At 39.4% G+C, this 24,961-nt stretch overlaps 1 protein-coding gene across 1 annotated transcript in view; it reads left to right on the top strand.

Moving 5' to 3' along the window:
- Positions 1-24,961, top strand: part of agbl4 (AGBL carboxypeptidase 4) — a 371,132-nt gene that overhangs the window by 295,372 nt on the left and 50,799 nt on the right. Inside the window, exon 7 of the mRNA XM_056259613.1 lies at positions 22,124-22,213. Within this exon, the coding sequence (XP_056115588.1) occupies positions 22,124-22,213 (90 nt within the window). The remainder of the gene's footprint in view (positions 1-22,123; positions 22,214-24,961) is intronic.

Consider the following 24,961-nt stretch of genomic DNA (forward strand, 5'->3'; position numbering starts at 1 on the left):
GTAAAGATTTCTGTTTCATATAAATGCTTTTCATTGTTCAAGCAAAAATATTGAGATATTAATTATCAGAATGATTTCTGAAGAATCAAATGACACTAAAGAATGGCTGCTGAAAATTAAGCTCTGCCAAATTGCATTTAAAATATATTGAAATAGAAAAGTCATTTTAAATTGTTATAATATTTCACAATATCACTCCTCACTATCAAATAAATGCAGCTGTTGTGACCATAAGAGCAAGAACCAAGGTAAAAAATTACCTACCACAATCTTTTAAAAGGTAAGGTATATGTAACGGAGCCAGCTAGTAAGAGCTGTGCGTGTAAACCTCACTCCCCTGATCTCAAGAGGTGCACTCGTGACTGATGCTAGAGACTATGGTCCTTATCAGCGCACCCGCCTCCCATGCCAGTTTGAATCCCGCTCAGAGCGGGGCGAGTAGGACTGGTTAGATTTGGCGCCGTGTTTAGGGGGGTTAGTGTAACGGAGGCCAGCTAGTAAGAGCTGTGTGTGTAAACCTCACTCCCCTGATCTCAAGAGGTGCTCTAGCAAATGACGCTAGAGACTGCAGTCTTTAGCATCCTTGTTACCGTGTCCGCCTCCCATGCCGGTTCGAGTGCCATTTGGAGCGGGGCGAATATGTCGTTGCATATATACTTTTTGGTGAACTTTCCTTTTAGAGTCCTTACCCACACATACTTTTTTTACACCAGATAAAAAAAATACAAGTGTTTACAATTTGTTTATGCATTTAGCAGATTTTGTTTTTCATAGCGACTTACATTTTACATTCAAGGAGTATATTTATTTCTCACACACACATGGGTCGATCCCATGACCTTGGTTTTGCTAGTAAAATGCTCTAAGCAAAGACCAGGAGACTGTATATCTTCAGCATAATTCTTTATTAAGCATTTGCTGTTTGTTTGCTGCAGTCATCAAGGTCCAACTTGGTATCTGTATATTGTAGTTTTACATACATTTTGGGGGGCAGTGCTTTGAGAAAGAGACAAATGAAAAATGCATGTATAGGAACCCACCCCAGATTCTAGAGTCTCACCGGTCCTAATCCAATCAGCATAACTATTCAAAGAATGGGACAGAGGCTCCCATTAAAGACAAAAGTGAGAGTGTCAGTAATCCGCCTAATTTGACTTTCAATAAAGAGAACAGGAACTGGCAGAAACCTCTTGCTAGAATCATTCATCTGATGTCATCATCTTTACTTTAAATGCTAAATACAATCTACTTCCCCTTAGTTTTTTATGTGATGTCATGTCAGGACGTAGGATCAGGAGATCTTAAACAGATTCTTAAATTTGTAATCCCATTTTATCTATATTTGACCTTCTGTAGTACTGTAAGACTTACTGTGAAAGTACAGCAACTAGTTGAAAGATATTGTAAATTCACACTATTTTATTTACAGTGTTACAAATCTGCTCTGCGGGTGAGGAATTTGTTCTCCAATTGTAAACATCAACAAACAAACTGTAACTTGTACGGTAGCTGAATGCTAACTCACTGCATTGTCATAACATACTGCTTCTAATATGCAAACGTACATTCTCACAAAATGGCAGCCCACTGTGTGTTGCTCCATATGGAATTTTATTGCCCTTAATGCATATTCATTGGAATGAGTGAGTGAGCAGCCTAGCCTTTTGAGAAGAGCGATGAGCTAATAGCATCTTCCCCGTGGGAGATGAACAACTCTTAAAGCAAAATCCCAACTGAACAATTATCCCACTGTGCGGGCGGACCAAAGATATTACCATTCTATCGACTCTTATTCTTATTAGAAGCTAATAAAGGGACATCTGTGCGTTAGGATCACAGAAAAAAGGAAACGAATGCACATATTCATATTATGATCTTTATTTTTTATATTCAGCACATTAAATCAACTGTGTTTCTGTTTTTTCACAAGCTCAAACAAATTCAGGGTGAGTTTGCATTTAAGTTTAGTCAAACAAGGAAATGCATACAGAAGTTTTGATGCATTGACTTTTGTGGATTTTATTTTGCTCTCTCGTCATTCATCATAATTACTGCATGCCCCAGTTTTTTTTTCCCCATTTTTGCCCTGAAAATGAATTCATCTTCTATTTTTACCCTGTCTGGTTTTAAGGGCCGTGGTTGGGATTGAACTCACTGCCATGGCCTTTACATTGGCACATTTGTACTGCCGCAGATGGCATTTCAGACATTTGCCTTGTTGTAGACTGCTGTTTGAGGTTAGAATAAATGCTGAGGGTGCAGCGAGAGCACATTTATGCATATATATATTCAGACTAAGCTGTTAAATATGCTGTGAGATAAGAGCAGATGTTACCAGTACAAATATTCTTGTGTTAATACCACACAGGCCCATTATTCAAAAATATACCTGTCCTGAATATTCATGTTGGAAGAGGAATGCACTAACTAATAACTATCTAATTGAAAAGAGATATATTCATCATGATAGCAGTTTCCTCTGCCCGTCTTAAACCCCAGAATGCCATATACACTTGGAAAATCGCTGTTCGTGTAAACATATTCGGTGAGATCCTTCAGGGCCTGTCTTTTGTAGAACAGCTTCAAACTCTGCTCGTTTTGAAGCCTTTAGGTTTAAAGTGTATCTGCTCAGACAAGGAATACAGCAAACTCCTCAGAGAGAAATACACATCTCATAAGAGCTCTTTCCTTCCTCACTCTGTTTCCCTCAGTAGAAAGTCCCACAACATACGTACCAATAAAGTGTGAGCATGTTTCATGTGCTGTAGGGAAAAGCGGCTCCTTGGGCTGAAGAGAGAGAGAGAGCGAGAGAGAAGGAAATGTTGTGTAATTGTGACCCGGTTCGGTACGGTCAACAGTCAACTCTATCAATCACCTCCCGGGCTAAATGTGACACAAGGGCTGAAATTGGACCCTCTTTCAACAAGCAAATCCCCCTCAATTAAGTGACATTTCATTAATCTGTATCAAAGTCAGACTAAATGCATCCCACACAACTGTGGCTGCAGTAAGCCCTGGAGGCCGTTATTAAATTTGCTTGTATCATTGTAAAGGAAATGGCAAACGTATTCGACTTAAAGGGCACCTGGCATCTGTCTCTTTAAAACCAAACTCAGCTAAATTAAAAGTGTGCAGTTGGACATGCTAAGCACAAACTCTGTCCGTGCCCTTTACAACCACTTTTGATCAATTCTTAATGTCTAGCCAAACATTTTCCTCTGCTTTCAAGTAAATACTTTCTGCCCTTTACATTAAGGACTAAACATTTCATATGAACCAGAATATGTTGTTGTTTTTAAGTAAGTTTGCTCAGTATGTTGCTTTTATACAACAGTTTGATAGATAAGAATTTAATACCGAGTAACTTAGTAGTCATGCTGTAGTGGTGTTCCTGAATCGGAATGTGTTTCTAAACAAATCTTTTAGGTGAATGTGTTTTTGAGTGAATGTTTCAATGACTCAGGCACTTGTTTCATTCCTAAATGAATCTGTGTTTTTTAACGAATTGTTTGAATTGATGATTCCAATAGCTCACTCATAAAGTCATTTCTCAACACCTTCTGCTAAAGGAACTTGGAGAAAGAGTCATGAAGAGCATGGCCCCAGATGAATCATGCACACTTATATTTATAAGAAATAAAGTCAGTTGGGCCAATTTTGATTTCATGTCTTGAATAGAAATATTATACATTTACATTAAATGGTTGCAGTCAGAGTTGGAGTGGGCTGGTCAATTGCAAGTTTCAAGAGGTAATTAATGTAAAGTGAAAATGATTGCAGTTAAAACTATGGTTTAACATTCCTGAGGTGTGTTTTTATCTAGTAATGTGCTTTTGCTGATCTGCTGCTTGACTGCAGTGTGTAGTAATGGAGAGAGTGTCAAGCACCAGTTAAATTACTTAAGATCCTTTTGATTTGTTTGTAGTTACATATTTTTTTATTTTAAAATTATTAATAGAATGATGATAATAATAAATTACAAACATACAGACAATAGTCAATACAAACAATAGAAGTCAATGGAAAGTCCCCAGTGTGAAAACAAATGTGTTTGTGTTTTCCTTGTCTTTTGTGTTTGTAGTCTTCTTCTGATCAGTGACATCTGAGAAATGACCATGTTGAGTTTATGCTCCATCCACAAGTGCTCCCTCTCTCCTGATTAGAGAAAGAGAGAGAGATCTGAAAGACCTTCTTCTCTCAGTGTTTAATCAATAAACCACTGACAACCCGGTGAGTGAGACAGCAGAGAAGAGAGAGAGACACAGAGAGAGAGAGAGAGAGAGAGAGAGAGAGAGAGAGAAAGAGCTCTCAAGAAAATAGTTTGCCATCCACAATTGCCGCCCCTGGCCAAAAGCGAGGTCTGTGTGTGAATATATATTTTTAGAGAGTATAAGATTGAGATTGACAGAGATGGTGAGGCTGTAAATTGAGTGTCAGGGATCTCACTATGTAGTAAAAAAAAAAAAAAGAAAAAAAGAAGGAATAAGAGGCAAAAAAAAAAAAAAAAAAATCATGCGAGAAATTAAACCTCGGAGCTGTAACTGCGTAATAAAGTTGGGTGCAGAGAGAGGTTTCCCGTCTGGACTTTGTTGCTTTCAGAAATTATTTAGAACTCTATGGGGGGCAGGAAACTAATAACCTATATTAAAAAAGGCATCTTTCTTTCAACTGCGCTTACAGCCCGAGCTTTTTCTGGAATCTGAGTGGGTGAACTGTGTAAAATTACTTGCTTTGTCCCAGCCGGAGATGTGTTTCAGCACAAATTGTATCGAGCCTGACATGATCCAAGTGACCTTTCAAGATTGCAAGGCTTTCTTATTGCATGCACAAGGTTAGTTATGCGCTACATAGTCTCAGACACATGCCCACGGACCACCCACAGTCCATTCACTGACCGTCTGGTGCATATATTGCACACAAAAATGCCATGAGCTGGCTGAATTCACTAGTTAAATATACAGCCAGTACAGATGGAATACCATACTCTCAAGAGTTTCCTGCAATACATATTAAACCGTGGTGCAAGAACACTGATAAATCCACAGTGCGAAACCGACTGTGAGTCCAATGCTTTGATTACAGAATGAACAGAATTATAAAACTCCACAAAGTACAAGCAGCGTATCGGTGAGAACACTCATTTAAATGGCATACACACCGGGATATTTCACTACACATCTCATTTTTAACATTATCGATACTGCTTGCAATCGTAACGCAAAGAAACGGTAAGATAAAAATAAACACGAAAAACCCCGGTATACTTCAAGCGAAATCGAAGAATGCACTTCTGTGACGTCATTTCAAACAAAATCAGGCCAAAACGAAATTTGTTTTGGGAGTTCGAAACAGCTTGCCAAAGGGAATTTTCCGGCTGGTAAATACCTTTGTACTACCTACCATTGGTCCGTGGCGATTACGTAATGGGTAGAGGCATATTCATCTAAACTCTGCTCTCAGCTGTGTGGGCGGTGTTGGATGTTCGCTAACAGTATATTGCTGCTTACGTATTTCGAACACATTTTTACCCCTTAGCAAAGAATAAAATAGAACTTTGCTCTGAGTGTATCAGGGCCTTTACATAACAACACCAAAGGGGCGCACTCAGGAGTAGAGCGGACGAACACACACTGAAACAGTCACAATTTGACATCACACTCTGCGCGTATGTTTTACAAAACATAAATCAACATAAAAATGACACTTTTTAAATAGCAAACTTAAAGTGTTTATTACAAAAAAAAAAAAAAAAAAAATGTAAGTCGGTTTATTTTAGTGAATCGAGCACATAACTTGTGGGACTTGAATCTGTGTATTTGCTGTCTGGTTGTTCATATGACAAAATCTTAAAAACAAATCTATAAAATAAATAGATGTTTTGCTTTCTATTGTTGTTTAATATATTAATTATATTATTGTATATATAATAATAATAATAATGTCATTTTAATATTTAATATAAATACATATCTTCAAATTACTATTAAGAGGAATTGGCACTGGAATCGTTGCATTTACAGTACACTTTATGGTGAGTAAGTGGGCAGTTCTTGGAATAAGCTACAGTAATGACTAGACTTTAGACTGCTTGATTGAAATGACATTTTGCATATGTAACGGAGGCCAGCTAGTAAGACCTGTGTAGGTAAACCTCACTCCCCTGATCTAAAGGCGCTCTAGCAACTGACGCTAGAGACTACGGTCCTTCCATCTCGGGTTCGAGGCCCGCACAGAGCCGAGCGAGTAGGACCGGAGGGGTTACATATATAGAGAAAGGGATGCATCATGAGGATTGTACCTTCACTCTCTCTCTCTTTCTCTCTCTTGCAGGAATGCTGTGCATCAGCCTCTACAAGGATCTTGAATCTCATGCTAGGTTTACCTTTGTGGTTGCTCAATGCTTGTTTCGATCTAGGCCTGTTTCCACGGCAGCACCAGACTCGGTTCCACCGTAGCAGTGGTTGGCTGTCAAGTGGCAAGCAGTTACCCCCACATGCCCTTCTAGCCCCCCACTGTCACGTACGAAGGGGGCAGCACAGCTAGGGGCATATCCCAAAGAAATCACCACTGCTTTTTTCTTCTCGTTTGTAACTCATCCTTTCAAGCAAGGCAGCCATAAAGTTCAGTCGTGCATTCTTCAAAAAGCCCTATTATTGCCTCTCTCTGATTCCCTGTCGTTCAGAGCACAGACTGGCATTCTTTCTTCTCTCTTCACCTCTCTTTCTGTTTTGAAGGGACGAGGCAGGAGTCGGGGAGAGCGGAGGGAGACTATGACCAATGCTGCCAAATCGAGGGCGAGCAATTTGGCAAAAGGGCTTTAAGCATGACAGATTTCTCCCTCTCTGTCTGTCTGTCTCCCTCTTTCTCTCTTGTTATTCTCCTTAATGTCAAGAGGCAGCTTGCTGTTTTCTTTCTTCTTTCTTCTTTCTTTTTTCAAGTCCCAATTTCACATGGTCTGTCATCTGTGAAAGCTCATATGTTAAAAGGATAGAAAGATGGTATTGGATTTGTCAGTTGATGCCAAAGGATGTTTTTTTTTTTTTCACAATCATCATTTCTTTCGCTTCGTCATCTAACTATATAGTGGCCACAAAAATTATTTAGACTCTTAAGCCTCACTTAAATGTATGAATATCAATGCATTAGATAATAGAATATCAAACCAAGTGTCATTTGCAAGCAGTGTGTTTTTGTGTGTATGAAGCAGGGTTCACAGCAAAAACGTCAGTGTTATTTCAACTCCCATAGTGTTAAATTTAACACTTTCACAGAGTTTATATAATTCTCACCCGTCCAGAGTTAAATTAACACTTTGGATAGTGATAATATTTTAACTCCATAATAGTGTTAAAAAGTGTTATTTCTTAACACATTTATGAGTAATTTTTACACTACACATGTTATTCCTTGGTGTTAATTCCTAACATTCAGTCACACTTTAATAGTATTTTTAACTCTTAATCGTGTTACTCCCTTACTCTTAAAAGTGTTAATTTAAATAATTCTGTGTTATTATAATAACACTAGTGTATTCAAGATAGTTGTTACATACAATGTTCTGAAAATGTCTTTTCACCATAGGAAAAAAATAAACGCACAAAGAATTCAACTTTTTTTTTTAATAAAGGCAAAATATCCAAGCACCATACAATTGAACTATGCACATTTACATAGAAAATAATGGTACAATGTAAAGGCTATCATCTTTACCATAAGCACTTTGTAAGTCAAAAGGCTTATAAATTTGAAGAGTCTGCTTTCATCACATCCATTTCATCACTTTCGAACACATAGTATGAAAGTGCTCATTAAAATGGTCAACCATAAGCTTGTTCACTATGAAGTAAATCACACTGTTGACTAAAAGCATTTTTTTTAATTCTGCAAAAAACAGGCATTTCCTGTTCTGTGCTACTGCAAATGACTAACCCGGCTCTGTACTGATCTTTACCCAGTTAGTAGAGAAGATGTCTTTGGCTTCAGCGGGAAGAGCTTGGGCAAACATTTCACCATTTTCCTCATTGTCCACATTAAATGTTTTCAAAGGTCCGTACTCAACATGGTTCAAAGGAGATGTTTCCCAATTAGATGCTATGGACATTTGATGTTTTTTGGCAAGTGATACTGTGATGTTCTTGAAGTTTTTAAGTGTGCTCTTGAAAACCCTGTGTTTTGCCTCGAATCTCATACTCCACATATCTATTAATGGTTAAATTTTTCGAATACAAGACGGGTAATGTAACACAAAATGATGTTTAGGAATCAGATTCCTACTTGGATACAAGTGTTCTCAAGTTTCTCAGCAGCTTTTAGAAGTCGGCACAGCTCATTTGTCGGAGTCAGTTGTTTGGCCTCTTTGATGACTTGAATGAGGTGTCCCACTTCTCAAGCATCTTGGAGGCCATTTCAGCACCAAACAGCAGCAGGAAGTCTTGATTCACCTGTTGATTATACACACACAAGCATATATATGAGGCTAGAGCTCAGTGCATTGGTGTGCTTAGTGATTTTTTTTTTAATATCAGTGTGTGGTATATTAAACCAGTTTAAATCAAAATAAAGATTTTGGGGAAAAAGAACACAGTAAATAAGCCAGGAAGATAAATTATTGTGTATTTTCATGGCTAACATCCCACAAAACACTGGTTATTGAATACTTAAGTTTAAATAAAAGAAATATACAACTCACCAGTCCTTTGACATCCAAAAAGCGTGGAAATGTTTTGAAGACATCTGTGCTTCTTTGTGGGTCATGCACTAGGTCCTGACGATGTTGAAATGTCATCTTCATCTTCTGAAATACACTTGCTTCATCAGGAGAGTGAACAAGAAATGAAATGGCCTCCCTGCAGGCATCTCCATCTAGTTGCTCAGGCAGTGTGGTTGCTGATCTTCGGCGCTTTGGTCCTTGTGGTTGATACACCGAGGCTTCCTTGACTGGCCGTTTTCCTGCAGTCCTGGAAATGGTTTTGAGGCGCCATGCTAAATATCCAGTGCCCTTTTCCCCATCATAGAAATGCTCCTGTTACATTTAAATGAATAAACACAAATAAATCACAAAATGATCTTACAGAAAGTGCAGATGCAGCATTGTGAAACAAAAGAACAATTACTTATTTAATGGATTTTCTTTTTTCAAATTAATTTGCAATATCCTTATAACCCAAGTAATTTCAAATCAGGGCACTATTATCGATATTGTTGTTGAATTATCAAATCTTTTCACTTTTATAAGCAACTGTAATTACTTTATAATGAAAACTACAACACCAACGCCCTTTTCTGTAAATTGGGTGCTGTGTTTTCTTAAGGTTTAAACTTACATAGCCATTTGGAGAAAAAGGATCCTTCAGTGAGGGAAAGAGAGTAATAATTCCCAGGGCATACTTCTGCTGACGGGAAGGAAACCTGCTATAGAGTGAAGAAAGTCCATCTTTAATAATTCCTCTTTATATAGTACAATAAACATTAGTTATATTATTACAAGATTACATCCTTTTTTTAAATTCCTTTGTAATAAAAACCTTTTTAAATCTTACCCATGTCTCTCAGTCATATCACTCGGCAATAGGTTGACAAGCTGTCTCCGAGTGCGGTGCATTAGTGAATTTTCTGACTTGTACTCTTCAAGAATATCCTCTCCTCCAGGCTTCTTAAGCAAGGCCTTTTCTACCATCTACTCACATAACAGGAAAATGAAATTTAAGTTTTATTGTTCAATTCTTTCTATTAAATAAAATCAGAAAAAACATAGCACAACATGTCTGTATGGTAAAAATCTAGGAAGGGGCAAAGTAATAACATTTTCTTTGATAAAGAGTTTGGAACCAAATGCTTCAATTGTTGATAATCTTAATTTAGCATGACACCTTAATTTGATTTACCATCAATTATAAGAAGTTTTCAGCTCTCAATTACCTCCTTTGCCGCCTCTGACACGGAAGCCTTTGTTGCAGAACTGCTCATGTGTTCTTTGCTGGATACATTTCTGCTTGTTGTGGGAATACTCAGTTCTCTAAGGTCACTGTCACTTGAAGAAAGGGATGTGGTATCCGTGAGGGAAGATGGTGTTGAAGATGGTGGTAAAGGAGAAAATTCTTTAAAAAGAGAGAATTTGATTAACTTAACTTTTTGTGGCTTTACCAATTTTAGTATAAACATTTTAAGTTACCCTAAAGTATTTGGATGATATTTTTAGTAATCAGTAACAAACTTGTTCCATCATTGCCCACTGCCTTGTTCGTTCCATAAAGAAAGGTCAATGTCAGCAGCATCAAAGAGCCCCATCCATAAACACAGGTTTTCTTAATGACACCTACCTTCATCTGAAATGCTGTACTGACGTACTGTCAGGCACATGTCTGAATCGGCCTCTGTTACGTTCCCTCTCTAGTCTAGGGGAAAAGAGGGACTAACAATAAATGAAAGATGTAAAAATAATAAATGTGAGAAATCTCCTTTTCGTCTATCCCAGCTCTATCTGTATTTCACTTTTATATCTAACAGATTTACACAACACCCTTTGAGTTTGACCTGATCATAAAAGGAACTTGAGGGAGAATGATTAAGTAGTTCTTTATTTATTTTCTTGAATTGAGGCCAACAAAGGCTTGCTCAATATATTTACAAAATAAGCAAGGGTCAGTAACAGATAAATAAGTTTAAATAATAACCAAATCGTCAGGAGAGGGCGAGGCCAAAATAACAAACAAAATGGAGACTTCCTAAGGTTTAAACCCAATTAAATTTCCTAACAAAAAGAAGATGAAATCAAAGACAATTATCTTACCTCTCTCCCTGACTAACAAAGAATAAACAGGAGAAAAGTTCAGGAGTAGATACTCCAAACAAATTGGCACCCGTCTCCCTACACGGTTGAACAACTTAAACTCACACAGTCTAAGAGCTCGTGGTACTCAAACACAGATCACACAGATCTCACAGATAAAGTTTTAACAACAAGTAACACCACACGTCTGGGATAGCCGAAGAGGGATCTCTCTCGAACACGGTGTCTTTGGTGTTTTATATCCACTCCTGTTAATCAGCACCAGCTGCAGGTGATTTGGGGCGCTGCCTGGCAGAGGGAGAGAGAGAGAGAGAGACAGAAGGAGGGGAGAAAACATCGCCAACACCCATAAACTCTAGGTATTACGTCATGGGACGTAACAGCCTCCAACAGCTCTAGAAGAATGTCTTCCTCTACTGCTGTCTCAGTTTCATCAAAAATGTCAAGTTAAGCCTCATCTGGAAGCTCAAACTTGTTTTTGACTATAAAAAGAGAGAGTGTAACAAGATAAAGTCACCTGGAGCTAGTTTTAAATCATCCTACTTAACTATTTTCTTGACTTGTAAATGTTAAAGAATCTGCAGCAAAAGTATACTGCCATGTACTAACTAATGTTGATGATTACACTATGAACTGTCATTAAAAGTAAAGCCCTGCAATTAAAATAAAATGACAACATTTTAATAAACTGTTAAATACAGCCAAAAGTATTTAAATAGGTCAGCCACAGATAATCATGTACTGTGATTTGTTGCAAAAGTGGCTACATATTTTGTTTGGCCTTTAAAGGATGGCTATTTACCTTCCCTGGTGAATTCTGAATAGGTGAAGCCTGAGTGCAATTTGATGTACTTCTTGACACTACGGTATTTCACCTTCAGCAACATGGTAACATCCTGAAACTGCACCTAGTGGAGAAAAAGTGAGAAGTGGTTCAATCTTAACTGCAAGGATATACCGGTATGTTAGCTTATGTTTAAGTGGCAAACAAGCAGTGAAAAGTGCTAATAAGCAGTGAAACATATTAAAAAAAATATTCTGGTTTGAAACATGATGCCCTGGCAACTTTTTTGAACTTCAGTCAGAAACCAAGCATTATTAAAAGTTGTTTGCTTGTCATTTTGCGAACAGACCTGATTTTCTTTTTCATATGGATCATGATGTTGCGGCTTCGGCATACGTTTAACCCATTTAAGAAAGTATATCACGGCAGAATTAGTTTATTTTGGGTTCATACCACTTGCATGCATCCACCATAGCCCAAAACTCTATTTAGAGAACAAACATTTTAAAAGTTGTGTGCTTGTTGTCTTGCGGATGGACCTGATATAGGCTACCGTAGTATGAATTCAAACGTTTTACAAATCTTCATCACGATGTTTGTATTTCGGCTTAGTTTTATCAGTTTATTGCAATTAAAAAAACAGTTAAATCTGAACCTCAAATAACGTTGGCGCCGACGAAAAATTTGAATTATCCCTGCACGACGACGCCACATAAAATTAAACGTTACTAAAGGAAACACTGACCATTCCGTGGTTTTCTTAAATGTAACGTTACAAACACTGTTATGCACATGTTGTTAGCGTTATATTAAAACGCGCTGGCGTAATTTTACAGTTTTTCAGTTGCTGAACTAGCCTAATTTGACTGTCGATTTGCAAACGTTAAGACTAACATTCTATAAGTTGATAAATGTGGTTCTCACCCTTCTAACCGAATATTCCTAACAGAAATGTCCTCTCTCAACCATCAACTAACGTTAATTTAAATAATAAAAACAAAAAAACCGACGACGACCCCCACCACACGTTAACTTAATCCACACGTTTGCAAATCGACTGCATCACACTCCACTAAACGTTAAAACATGGTTTAAATACCGACTAACGTTAACAGCCTTTATAAGTTGATAAATGTGGTTCTTACCTTTTAAGCCGAATATCCCAATCGGTAAGTGAAGAGACGAGTGATTCTCCCGCTCGTCAATGAGCGCGAAAAAACCGGATGTGGAAAGTAACTCAAAATTAGTGTATACTCCTGACTCCTTGAAATGACGCCCCCCACAGAGCTTTTTCAGCACTGCAAGTGTTAAAATAACTCACAAATCAACACCCATTCACTCGGAATAATTTACACTGGGAATTTAACTCAAATTAACACTAAAGATTTTGCTGTGTTGTTCACCATTCAGAACTGAATTGATAATGCCTTGTAAAATACTATTCAGTTGACGAATTTGGAAAAAACAGGATGCAGAATTACTTCAAATTTCAATGAGAAAATAGATATTCAATTGATTAAATAAAAAAGCCAAGTTTGCTTTTGCAAGCTTTAAAGATTGAAGGTTCACAGCTATTCAGAGATAGATAGATAGATAGATAGATAGATAGATAGATAGATAGATAGATAGATAGATAGATAGATAGATAGATAGATAGATAGATAGATAGATAGATAGATAGATAGATAGATAGATAGATAGATAGATAGATAGATAGATAGATAGATAGGATGCGTTTTGGTTAGTCGGATCACAAGTAGACGAGGGAGACACATACCCGTTTACACCTGGTATTTTAATCCGTCTCTTTTGTCCACTTTTACTTCTGTCCTGATTTCTTCGAGGGGAGGGTCAATGTGCGGGTAAATGTATGGACTTTTTCAGATCATTCGATTTAATGGACGAAAACAAACTCACGCAATTTACATATGAACACTACCAGAGAAAACAGAAAACCATACCGAGGTCAGTAGCTTATATTTCTGACAGCCGCAAGACCACACCGAACGCTGTGAGTGTGTGTTAGAAATCAGGACCAAACTTGGGTCTCCAGACAAAGTTTAAATCCCGTCTTGCTAGCGCGCTTCCTAGTTGCTGGGAAGCAGGCGGCCTTTTGTGGCTGTTCGAACACATTCAATTACATGAGCTTTTACACTACAAAAGCAATCCGGTCGAATGCATTTCTGGAAGTGGTCGAAAGTGGACAAGCTCAAAACGATCGACCAAAACACATCTTAATACTAGGTGTAAACAGGGCCTAGAAGTTCTTCAGTTCTGAATTTTGCATAGCCCTGGTATATAGGGTAATTTCTCCCTTAAGTTCACACAGGTATTTCACATTAACAGGAAAGTGTCCAATTCTCTTTGATTTAATAGTCTATACATATTGTTTTGACATTTAGCACCTAGTAAACTTTTTACTTCTCTTTTTTGCTGTGTTCCAAAGCATTGACATTCATACATTTCAAAGTGTTCAAATTCTTTTTTTCCTCTGTGATTGAATCTCTCACTCTCAAAGTCCTCTGTTTCTGCCGGGGGCGGATCACTGGTTGACCTTTTCTTATTAAGCTAATTAGTAGCTGTTTTGGCAACACAAATCTTTTGCCTAAAACAAGCAACCAGCAATGACCACCCATTAAATGACTATTTTTCTTTCTCTCACTCCTTGATTCTCTTTCTTTGTCCCTCTCTAGCCTTTCCGCTGACACTTCCTCCACCTCTCTCAACCTCAATTGTCTTGAAATTGTCGAGAACAGAGATCTCTCCATTTCACAGAGATGAGCGTGGGTGAAAGAGGGGGTTCTTGATTGCACTAAATCGATCTCTAATCACCCCGCGCTCTGTGCTTTTATCCCTCCGGACCATCTACGGGGCTTAAGAGGGTTCAGAGTTGTATTTACATGCTGGGTTTTGCTGTCTCTCCATCTCTCTTCAGCTCTGTCTGATACCAGTGTCATAACATGCCATTGTAATCCTCTGGAGTGACTCGCTTCTTACAGTGCATTGTGGGAACCAAAATCTCTCCGGCCCTTGATTGCTCACTTCAGCTCCCACTTACAGGCTCAGTTCTGACTCGGCATCGCGCAGAGCGGGTTGTTGACCCAGCCGTGCACTTTTACTTTCCTTTCTCCTTTGGTCTGACCTCCGTTATCCCCTTGACTTTGACTCAGACGCGGTCCTTTCACGGTCCGGCTTTGCTCTGGCCGAGATCTGCCCCACTGCCGGCGATAAATGCGATGTAAAAGAATGAGATGGATGTATTCAAGGGGTTTCTTTCAGAGAGGTGGCGTTTGAATAGAATCAGATCTTAGATTGAAGAGCTGGTCTGATGCTTTGAGGTGAGAGAGTAGCGTAGAGGAGCCCAGGGGTGAAAAATGGTTTACGACCCTGTGGCTAGAGAAAATCCGTGAGGAGACGCGGCGCATACTGCCTGTTCTGCTTCTACCTGACCTGTACACAGGCAGGAATCCACAGGCGTAAAGCTCTATTTCTTTTAAAGCCCTGTCCTTGAAGAATAAAGTGAGATGGGAGTGAGAGAAAGAGGGAGGTTGATGGCGGTTCGGCTCCAGCACCCATACGGCAGCCTGCACCCTGTATAAATTTAACACTACTGACAATTTACAGCTAGTCCGTGTCGGCTGATATGACGCACACACGGATGAGCGTGTCATTCCACTGCTGCTGCAAACTGATGCTGATTCACTCCAGCGTGAAGGTGCCGGGTGCCGTGTGGAATAACTGAATGCTTTTGGAGGAAGAAGGCCCACGTTTTCATGGGGTGGAGGTTGGAGGGCACAGAACCAGGACTCCGTATTCCTCCCACTAATGAGACTTTTCTCATGCACTCTTTTGGCGGCCATAAAAAAGCAGTATGGCAAATATATTCACTGCATGTTTACTGTATCTGTTATTACAGAAAAGTACTGTGACAGTAGCATGATGCAGTATAAGATATAAGATCCTACTAATATGATACTTATACATATATACAGTATATATATATATATATATATATATATATACTGTATATATATATCATACTTTTATAAAAAATCCATGTGTATATATATCATGTATCATTACCATCTCATATATATCATAGAAAGCATGATGTCCTTGTTGTTTTCATAGTCTAAAAAGCATAATTTTTCTGTAGTGGAATCATGTCCAGAGAACTATGGTGTAGGATTATAGTACAAGATAATAAAAATGTGATATTTTATATAATATTCAATTAGACAACACAGAAGCATTTTCACAAGTGTTTGCAGACGTTTAGGCCCGACATGTATGTTTCTGCATGTCATTATAGTAGCCTATTGCTAATAATAATGGAGGGCTTGTGGTTGAGCAGCAGATTTGGATTCGGCATCGTCTGACCCTACAGAAAGGACACAGTAGAAATAAATGCAGCCTGTCATGTTTGAGTCATCTATCTCGGGCCGGTGTGATGAAACTTGCTCGGCTCGTCTTGAACAGAGCGAAGCTGCCATTTCTGCTGAATTTGATCTGCTCGGGTTCCAGCTCTCTTAAAGATCCCAGGTAATTGTGTTACGTCAGGGCTCTTTTCATGTCTTATCAGCTTGCATTAAAAGTGGCACATCGACCACAGGAGAAAAGCCGAACTGCACAATCTGCATAACCTTCAAAATCCATTAGACTTTTCACTTTTTGTCAAAGACACTTCTCGTCTTTTGACGCCATTTACATATTTATCACACCTGATCATATACACATATTTTATTTCGTCACGTCGGGTGGTAACGTGGGGACTTGTGCTCTCAGGTGAGAAATATGCTGAGGTGGTTGTCTCAGCCAAGGTTGTCAACATAAAATTTCTCCCTCGTCTCACTCTTGTTTCCCCTCCGCCTTTTATTCCTTTCCTAATGGAAGTAGGGAGCAGTAGAAGGAGCCGAACGGGGCTGTTGACCTTTCATATGATTTGGAGTGGTGGGATCTTCTTTGAGATGAGGGATTCCCAGTGCTATCGGGCCGGCAGCACCATTAAAGGAAATATAGAGTGGGCCTGTGGAGTCCTTTTAAAAGAGTCAGCCCATTACCAGTGCTTTATGGTCTAATTGGGAGCGTGTCTCATCTATAGGAGAGAGCGCTTGTTTATGTCCCACCAGGTCCTTATAGGTAAGCAGAAGAGGAGAGGTTATAAAATCGGTCAAGGTAAAGTTTACATTAAGGCATCAGGATGCCTGACGGGTGTCAATGGAAAACAGAGTGTAAGAAAAGCACTGATGCAGCGAAATGGGTGGAGAAAAAAAAGTTCTCAGATTGCTAAAGCACATTTGTCTTGTTTCGTAAGAGTTTTTTCTGTCTTTTCTGCAGGGTTGGAGGTGGTGAATTGGATGTGCGGAAGCTTGTTGTTGATCTTTAGCACCACCTGCAGGTCAAAGGACTCCAAGTCAGTCATGTGCTTTATTTTGAGAGCAAGAAAAAGGAAAGAAAGAGAGCTCACGCAGCAGTTCTCAAAATAAAGATAAACATTTACTCTCTGCTAAGCTGCGGGCCCTCTGGAAAACGCTGATAAAAACACTGACGCAAATGAACATTAAAAATACATCTTACAGAGTATTAATTCCGAAAAGAACCGTATGGAATCGCTGCAAGTGACTGGTAATGAATCTTACTGGGCTGTTTGCTTTAATGGGGAGGGAAGTGTATAGGCTCAGCATAAGGTAAACACACGGCTCGCCCCATCTGTCCCGCACGTCTAAGTGTAGCGTTTGCCTCCAGGCTGCTGCATTGTTTTACATCCGCTGGCTTGTTTCAGCGGGTCGGGCCCGAGGTGGGATTTATAACTGATGGACCCGCACACCCAGCTCCTGCTGAAACGCAAGCGTTCACATTTCCAGCAAACACCCAAGCCTTTCCACTGAGACTTCTGAATGGCAAAGCCATCCATCTCTGTGAAGGACAGAGAGGGGGAGTGAGGCGACGAGAGAAATTTTCCTGTAAAATTCGACGAATGTTTTATGATTGCAGCCCATGCTGAAGTGTTTTTAGGCCCCCAGGAAGCAGATTAGAATATATATGGGTGAACATTGCATAGCGGCAATCAACATTTCCTCCAGCTCAGCACAAACCCAGATGAGATCAATAACATATTAGGCTTGTGTACATAGCAATGAGCTCAACGATCACCGGAGTCGTTTAGGACACAGCGAGAGAGGCCGTGATATATTATTGACCAGACATACAAGACAAGCCAGTCTCATGGGAGGGCAGTGTGTGTGTGTGTGTGTGTGTGTGTGTGTGCGTGCGCATCCATGTGGTAACAGTTGCTTTACATGACAGATAATCATCTGTTCACTGCAGTGTGGTTTTTCTGCTACATCCTGTGCAGTGACAGGATGAAAACTCTTACAAAAATGTACTATGGAAGCAATAGTTTCCGCCAACATTGTTACAAATGTAGCTATACTGTATTTGCATATAGAGAAAGATGATGGGGGAAAAAAATATAACACATAATAATTATTGTACAAAAATAATATAGAATAATATTAAAAACAATAATTATGCTTTCTAAATTCTGGTTGGAAATCACATTATAAAATAATCACAATTATTTAATATTCTGAACAAAAAATAAATAGAAGGGATAAAATAAACTAAGTAAATTCAACTTAGTATAAAGTAATTATTTTAAATAAAATATTAAAATAAAATAATACAGTGAAATAATTAGGCCTTTATACAATCTAGCTACCTTTTTATATTTTAGGAAGGGGGTCCTGTGCAATCTTATTTGGGGGTCTGTGGCATCAAAACATTTGAAAACCCGTGCTCTATGGTGATGCACAGATATTTTGGCCCGGTTTCACAGACAGGGCTTAGATTAAGCCAGGATTAGGCCTTAGTTAAATTAGGACATCTAAGTAGCTTTTATAAACATGCCTTAGAAAAAAAAAAAAAATACTGATGTGCATCTTGAGACAAAACAATGGCACTGATATATTTCAAGAAAACAGCTCAAACAAGCATTTTAGTCTGGGACTAGGCTTAAGCCTTGTCTGTGAAACCGGGGGGTTATGTAATAGGCCTACTGTATTTTCCTGGAACGCTTTATTGACTGCGTTTCTTTTTGTGATCAAAGTGTAGGTGAATTTATATAATTTATTAAAAATTATATTTTAGCTGAAGCTGTTGTTACCACAGTAGAATTTTATAAACCCAATCTCTTGCTCCTGGTAAAAGCTGCCTCTGAGACGACAGTTCCTTGAACTGCCACAATGATCTCGGGTACAGTTCTAATCATTTCCCTTCAGCATTCGCAATGCCTTACAGACTTTAAGACGGCCCCACGGGAGCCCGAGTCACCATAGACATAATGTATTAGGCCATGCTTGTCTTTACAGCTAGTGATGGATGGATATAATATTCAAGGAGCCTGCTGAATAATGCATATGGATATTTTAATGTTTCATTCGTGGTCAAGTCTGGAAGTGAGGAGGATATCTTTGAGGATTGACCTGTGTTCTGCTATTCCTCAGACTGCTGAGGTGTCAGTGTGTGTGTGCCTTATTAATTCTATGATATTCCCCTGACTCAAACACACACACAAAAACAGTGCATGATTTGTCATCCCATGTCTAGTTTTCATCTTGATGCATTACCCCTGCATTGAATAGAATCACCCATATTAGTTCAAAGACAAATTGAGTATTTTTAGTGTATCAGTGTCTGTCTTCTAAAATGCCATGTATTTTATCCATTTGCCTTCTAATAGAAAGTGATAACAGAGCCCTTATATACACTCACCTAAAGGATTATTAGGAACACCTGTTCAATTTCTCATTAATGCAATTATCTAATGAACCAATCACATGGCAGTTGCTTCAATGCATTTAGGGGTGTGGTCCTGGTCAAGACAATCTCCTGAACTCCAAACTGAATGTCAGAATGGGAAAGAAAGGTGATTTAAGCAATTTTGAGCGTGGCATGGTTGTTGGTCCCAGACGGGCCGATCTGAGTATTTCACAATCTGCTCAGTTACTGGGATTTTCACGCATAACCATTTCTAGGGATTACAAAGAATGGTGTGAAAAGGGAAAAACATCCAGTATGCGGCAGTCCTGTGGGCGGAAATGCCTTGTTGATGCTAGAGGTCAGAGGAGAATGGGTCGACTGATTCAAGCTGATAGAAGAGCAACTTTGACTGAAATAACCACTCGTTACAACCGAGGTATGCAGCAAAGCATTTGTGAAGCCACAACACGCACAACCTTGAGGCGGATGGGCTACAACAGCAGAAGACCCCACCGGGTACCACTCATCTCCACTACAAATAGGAAAAAGAGGCTACAATTTGCAAGAGCTCACCAAAATTGGACAGTTGAAGACTGGAAAAATGTTGCCTGGTCTGACGAGTCTCGATTTCTGTTGAGACATTCAGATGGTAGAGTCAGAATTTGGCGTAAACAGAATGAGAACATGGATCCATCATGCCCTGTTACCACTGTGCAGGCTGGTGGTGGTGGTGTAATGGTGTGGGGGATGTTTTCTTGGCACACTTTAGGCCCCTTAGTGCCAATTGGGCATCGTTTAAATGCCACGGCCTACCTGAGCATTGTTTCTGACCATGTCCATCCTTTTATGGCCACCATGTACCCATCCTCTGATGGCTACTTCCAGCAGGATAATGCACCATGTCACAAAGCTCGAATCATTTCAAATTGGATTCTTGAACATGACAATGAGTTCACTGTACTAAAATGGCCCCCACAGTCACCAGATCTCAACCCAATAGAGCATCTTTGGGATGTGGTGGAACGGGAGCTTCGTGCCCTGGATGTGCATCTCACAAATCTCCATAAACGCAAGACTCTATCCTATCAATATGGGCCAACATTTCAAAAGAATGCTTTCAGCACCTTGTTGAATCATTGCCACGTAGAATTAAGGCAGTTCTGAAGGCGAAAGGGGGTCAAACACAGTATTAGTATGGTGTTCCTAATAATCCTTTAGGTGAGTGTATACTGCAAGTGTGTGTGCTTGTTTCAGTCTCCTCACAGGTGTAAATTCTTGGTCGTTATGGTCGTTATTTCCTTGCTAGAAAAAGTCCTTTCCGGCGTACCTGTTCGGACAACCGACAGCACAGCCGATAAGAGAAATCCGTGAAGGCCGAACAAATTCCCCGGCGTGCGTGTTCCAGTAGCTTCCCGCCTTGAGGAACAGAATGCTCTGAGACTAAAATACGCTCGCTTCTCTGACTGGAAGCACATCAGACTTTTAAAGAGGAGCTTTTGTTGGCAGTCCTCTCGCATTCGTCCAGCCTTTCTTTTCATTAACTTGAATGGTATTCCCATTCCATTCCTAACTGGCATCGCTCACAAAGGAGGACTGATTTGATTTACGCTGCATTAAATTCCCCTCGATTTCATTTTGGAGACTGTAAAAGAGAAAAAGAGGATGAAATATCTGGAAACAGATCTAGGAGTCATTATTGCATTCATGATGAAGTATCTAGAATGGCATTCATTTAAACACACAGTAAGCTTAAAATCCTATCTACCAAACTGTTTGAAAGGGGCGAAACTTTTGGAGCATTTATTTTTGTGTTAAATTTGTTGTATTTTGTTATATTTTGCTATCTGCCAGAAAGCTAAAAAGAGACAAAACCTTTAAAAGGGTCTTCACTGTTGTAGCATTTCGTATTTTCTCCGAAGTACACTTATAATATTTTTCAGTTTTTTATGCCAAAAATGTTACATGAACTTTTGACTCTTTCTATCTCTCTTTCTGTGTCATTAACTAGAATTAAACAGGCTATTTGCTGTACCTTTAGACTTCTATATATAAATGACCTCTATTATGGCTGGCCAACCTCTGCATACCGGCGTAATTCTTACTGTCTTTAATACCTTTTAATGACTGTTTCCGACCCATTTTTCACAGCTTAATTTACATAAATGGTCTGAGTGGACTGGGATGGATAATAAACTTCTGTTTTTAGTAAATATTGAGTCCATATGGTGTCAAATAAATGCTAATTAGTGGTGTTTGCGAAGGCAGGCATTTTTATTATAATTGCTTGTATACAGTTCGAGATTTGAGCAAAAGTCATCCAGCATAAAATGTGTGCTATTCATTTCTGACTTAAAATGTTTGCCTGGTGAAAAAAAAAAAGAAGCCAAAAAAGCTCTACACGTACATTGAAAGAGGTTTAGAATATTATAGACTTGAGGCTGGGCACTTTAATTAACTTTATTTACTTATTTTAATGTTAAATTGTTGTAGTTAAAGTCTTAATTGAAAAGGTGCCTACTTAAGGGTCCCTGTAAATTCATCGGCCACAAGATGTTTTTCTCCTGCTCTTGCGATCAGTAGCTCATTGTGTTATGTCCTCCCGTTGAGTCTTCATTAGCTCTGACATTTCCTATCAGTCCTGTCCTGTCATACTGGGTTTCCTGCTGCATGTCTGAGGTCTGAAACTCCAGGGCCACGACATATGGCTCCTGACCACACATACACTGTCCTGCCAAGACCTCTACCTGCTGAGACTAACCTTTTTGCGTACGTGTGTGTGTGTGTTTCAGCCCATCTGAATCAAGAGCGAGAAAAGCGGGTGGTGTTTCTCACAGCCCGCGTTCACCCTGGAGAATCACCTGCTTCCTTCATCTGTCAGGGTAAGACCTTGTCTCGTCTCGACACACACATACACAGCCCGATGATGTCCTGAGATCCTGTAATCTGCTGAGATACAAAACACTGACCAGCAGACGTTTGGCCTCGCTGGGCTTCAACGCTTTTCCTTTTGTACTTTAAGTTCTTCACACCGTTGGGCTCCGCTGCGAGTGAAGGTCAGCGGACGAGCGGAAACACAGGAGGTCAGGGAGTGTACGGCAGATTAAAGAAAGTGTCAGCTGATCTTCTCTGCATCACTCCTAAATCTGTTTAAAGCCGGCAATGCAAAGACCTTACCTGTCATGGAGCACAACACTTGCTGACACAACAGTCTGACAAAATGCCCAGATTTCAAAGGCAATATCATCAATAACATCAATTCTATAGAAAAAGTCTGCTTTCACTTTGCGTTACAATACAGAGACGTGTCTTTCCTGAAAGTGTCCTTGACAAATGATGAGACAATGCAGTCTTTTCACAGGTGAATTATGTTAGAGGGATCCATAGCTTAATGTCAAATCATTATCGCCTATCTTTGTTGCCGTAGAATGGGCGTCTTCAACAGGGAGTCTCTTGTAGTTCTGAAGGGGGCGTTTCTAACTAATTAAAATATATTAAACTAAAATAAAAATATGCATTGGACAGCAAATTCAATTTAACAACGACCAAAGCTAAAATTAACCAGCATATATATATATATATACACTCACCGGCCACTTTATTGGGTACACCTGTCCAACTGCTCGTTAACACTTAATTTCTAAGCAGCCAATCACATGGCGGCAACTCAGTGCATTTAGGCATGTAGACATGGTCAAGACAATCTCCTGCAGTTCAAACCGAGCATCAGTATGGGGAAGAAAGTTGATTTGAGTGACTTTGAACGTGGCATGATTGTTGGTGCCAGAAGGGCTGGTCTGAGTATTTCAGAAACTGCTAATCTACTGGGATTTTCACGCACAACCATCTCTAGGGTTTACAGAGAATGGTCCGAAAAAGAAAAAACATCCAGTGAGCGGCAGTTCTGTGGGCGGAAATGCCTTGTTGATGCCAGAGGTCAGAGGAGAATGGCCAGACTGGTTCGAGCTGATAGAAGGGCAACAGTGACTGAAATAACCACTCGTTACAACCGAGGTATGCAGCAAAGCATTTGTGAAGCCACAACACGCACAACCTTGAGGCGGATGGGCTACAACAGCAGAAGACTCCACCGGGTACCACTCATCTCCACTACAAATAGGAAAAAGAGGCTACAATTTGCAAGAGCTCACCAAAATTGAACAGTTGAAGACTGGAAAAATGTTGCCTGGTCTGATGAGTCTCGATTTCTGTTGAGACATTCAGATGTTAGAGTCAGAATTTGGCGTAAACAGAATGAGAACATGGAACCATCATGCCTTGTTACCACTGTGCAGGCTGGTGGTGGTGGTGTAATGGTGTGGGGGATGTTTTCCTGGCACACTTTAGGCCCCTTAGTGCCAATTGGGCATCGTTTAAATGCCACGGCCTACCTGAGCATTGTTTCTGACCATGTCCATCCCTTTATGGCCACCATGTACCCATCCTCTGATGGCTACTTCCACCATGTCACAAAGCTCTAATCATTTCAAATTGGTTTCTTGAACATGACAATGAGTTCACTGTACTAAAATGGCCTCCACAGTCACCAGATCTCAACCCAATAGAGCATCTTTGGGATGTGGTGGAACGGGAGATTCGCATCATGGATGTGCAGCCGACAAATCTGCGGCAACTGTGTGATGCCATCATGTCAATATGGACCAAACTCCCTGAGGAATGCTTCCAGCACCTTGTTGAATCTATGCCACGAAGAATTGAGGCAGTTCTGAAGGCAAAAGGGGGTCCAACCCGTTACTAGCATGGGGTACCTAATAAAGTGGCCGGTGAGTGTATATATATATATATATATATATATATATATATATATATATAGGCATGCAAATGTTTGGGGCTGGGAAGATTTTAGTTTCTCATGCTCACTATGGCTACATTTATTTGACTAAAATAATTATATTGTAAAAATATTTATACAATTTAAATCGTTTTCGATTATAAGATATAAAAAAAATGTCATTTATTCCTGTGGTGCCAGAGCTGAATTTTCAGCATCATTACACCAGTCTTCAGTGTCACATGATCCTTTATAAATCATTCTAATATGCTGATTTGGTGCTCAAGAAACATTTCTTATTATTATCAACAGTTGTGCTGTTTAATATTTTTGTGAAAACCATAATACATTTTTTTCAGGATGATGTGTGTTAGTCGATATTGGCCATCAGCCATTTTGAAATAGCCATTGCTCAGTTAATAATAGTGTCAGCTTTCACTTTTGTAATTTCTGAAATATGGAAGCAGCATCGCCATAAGCAACTACTTAGCAACCAGCAAGAAAATGCTCGGCAACCGCATAACACCCTGGTAAGCGCTCGCAACATCATGATGACATTTTCCTCAGGACCCGATCAAATTTTCTTTTAAAAATGTTAAATTTAATTTATTCATTTTTTTGTTTCATTTAAAAATGGTATTGTATGTAGATGTTGTATATTTGTATATATCTGCATGACTTGTGCCATCTGTCAAGCTGCATTATAATCAGCCACTGAAAACAACACAATCATTCTACCACCTCTGTGTGCATCCAAATAATTTTGAACTGTCTGCTGATGTAGTTAATGGTTCTGTCTCGTCTCAGCCCAAATCTTCATGCTGCTAATTAATTACTG

Source organism: Rhinichthys klamathensis, unplaced genomic scaffold, assembly GCF_029890125.1.
Source record: "Rhinichthys klamathensis goyatoka isolate OS25496 unplaced genomic scaffold, OSU_Roscu_1.1 h1tg000169l_1, whole genome shotgun sequence".
NCBI classification, from domain to species: Eukaryota; Metazoa; Chordata; class Actinopteri; order Cypriniformes; family Leuciscidae; genus Rhinichthys; species Rhinichthys klamathensis.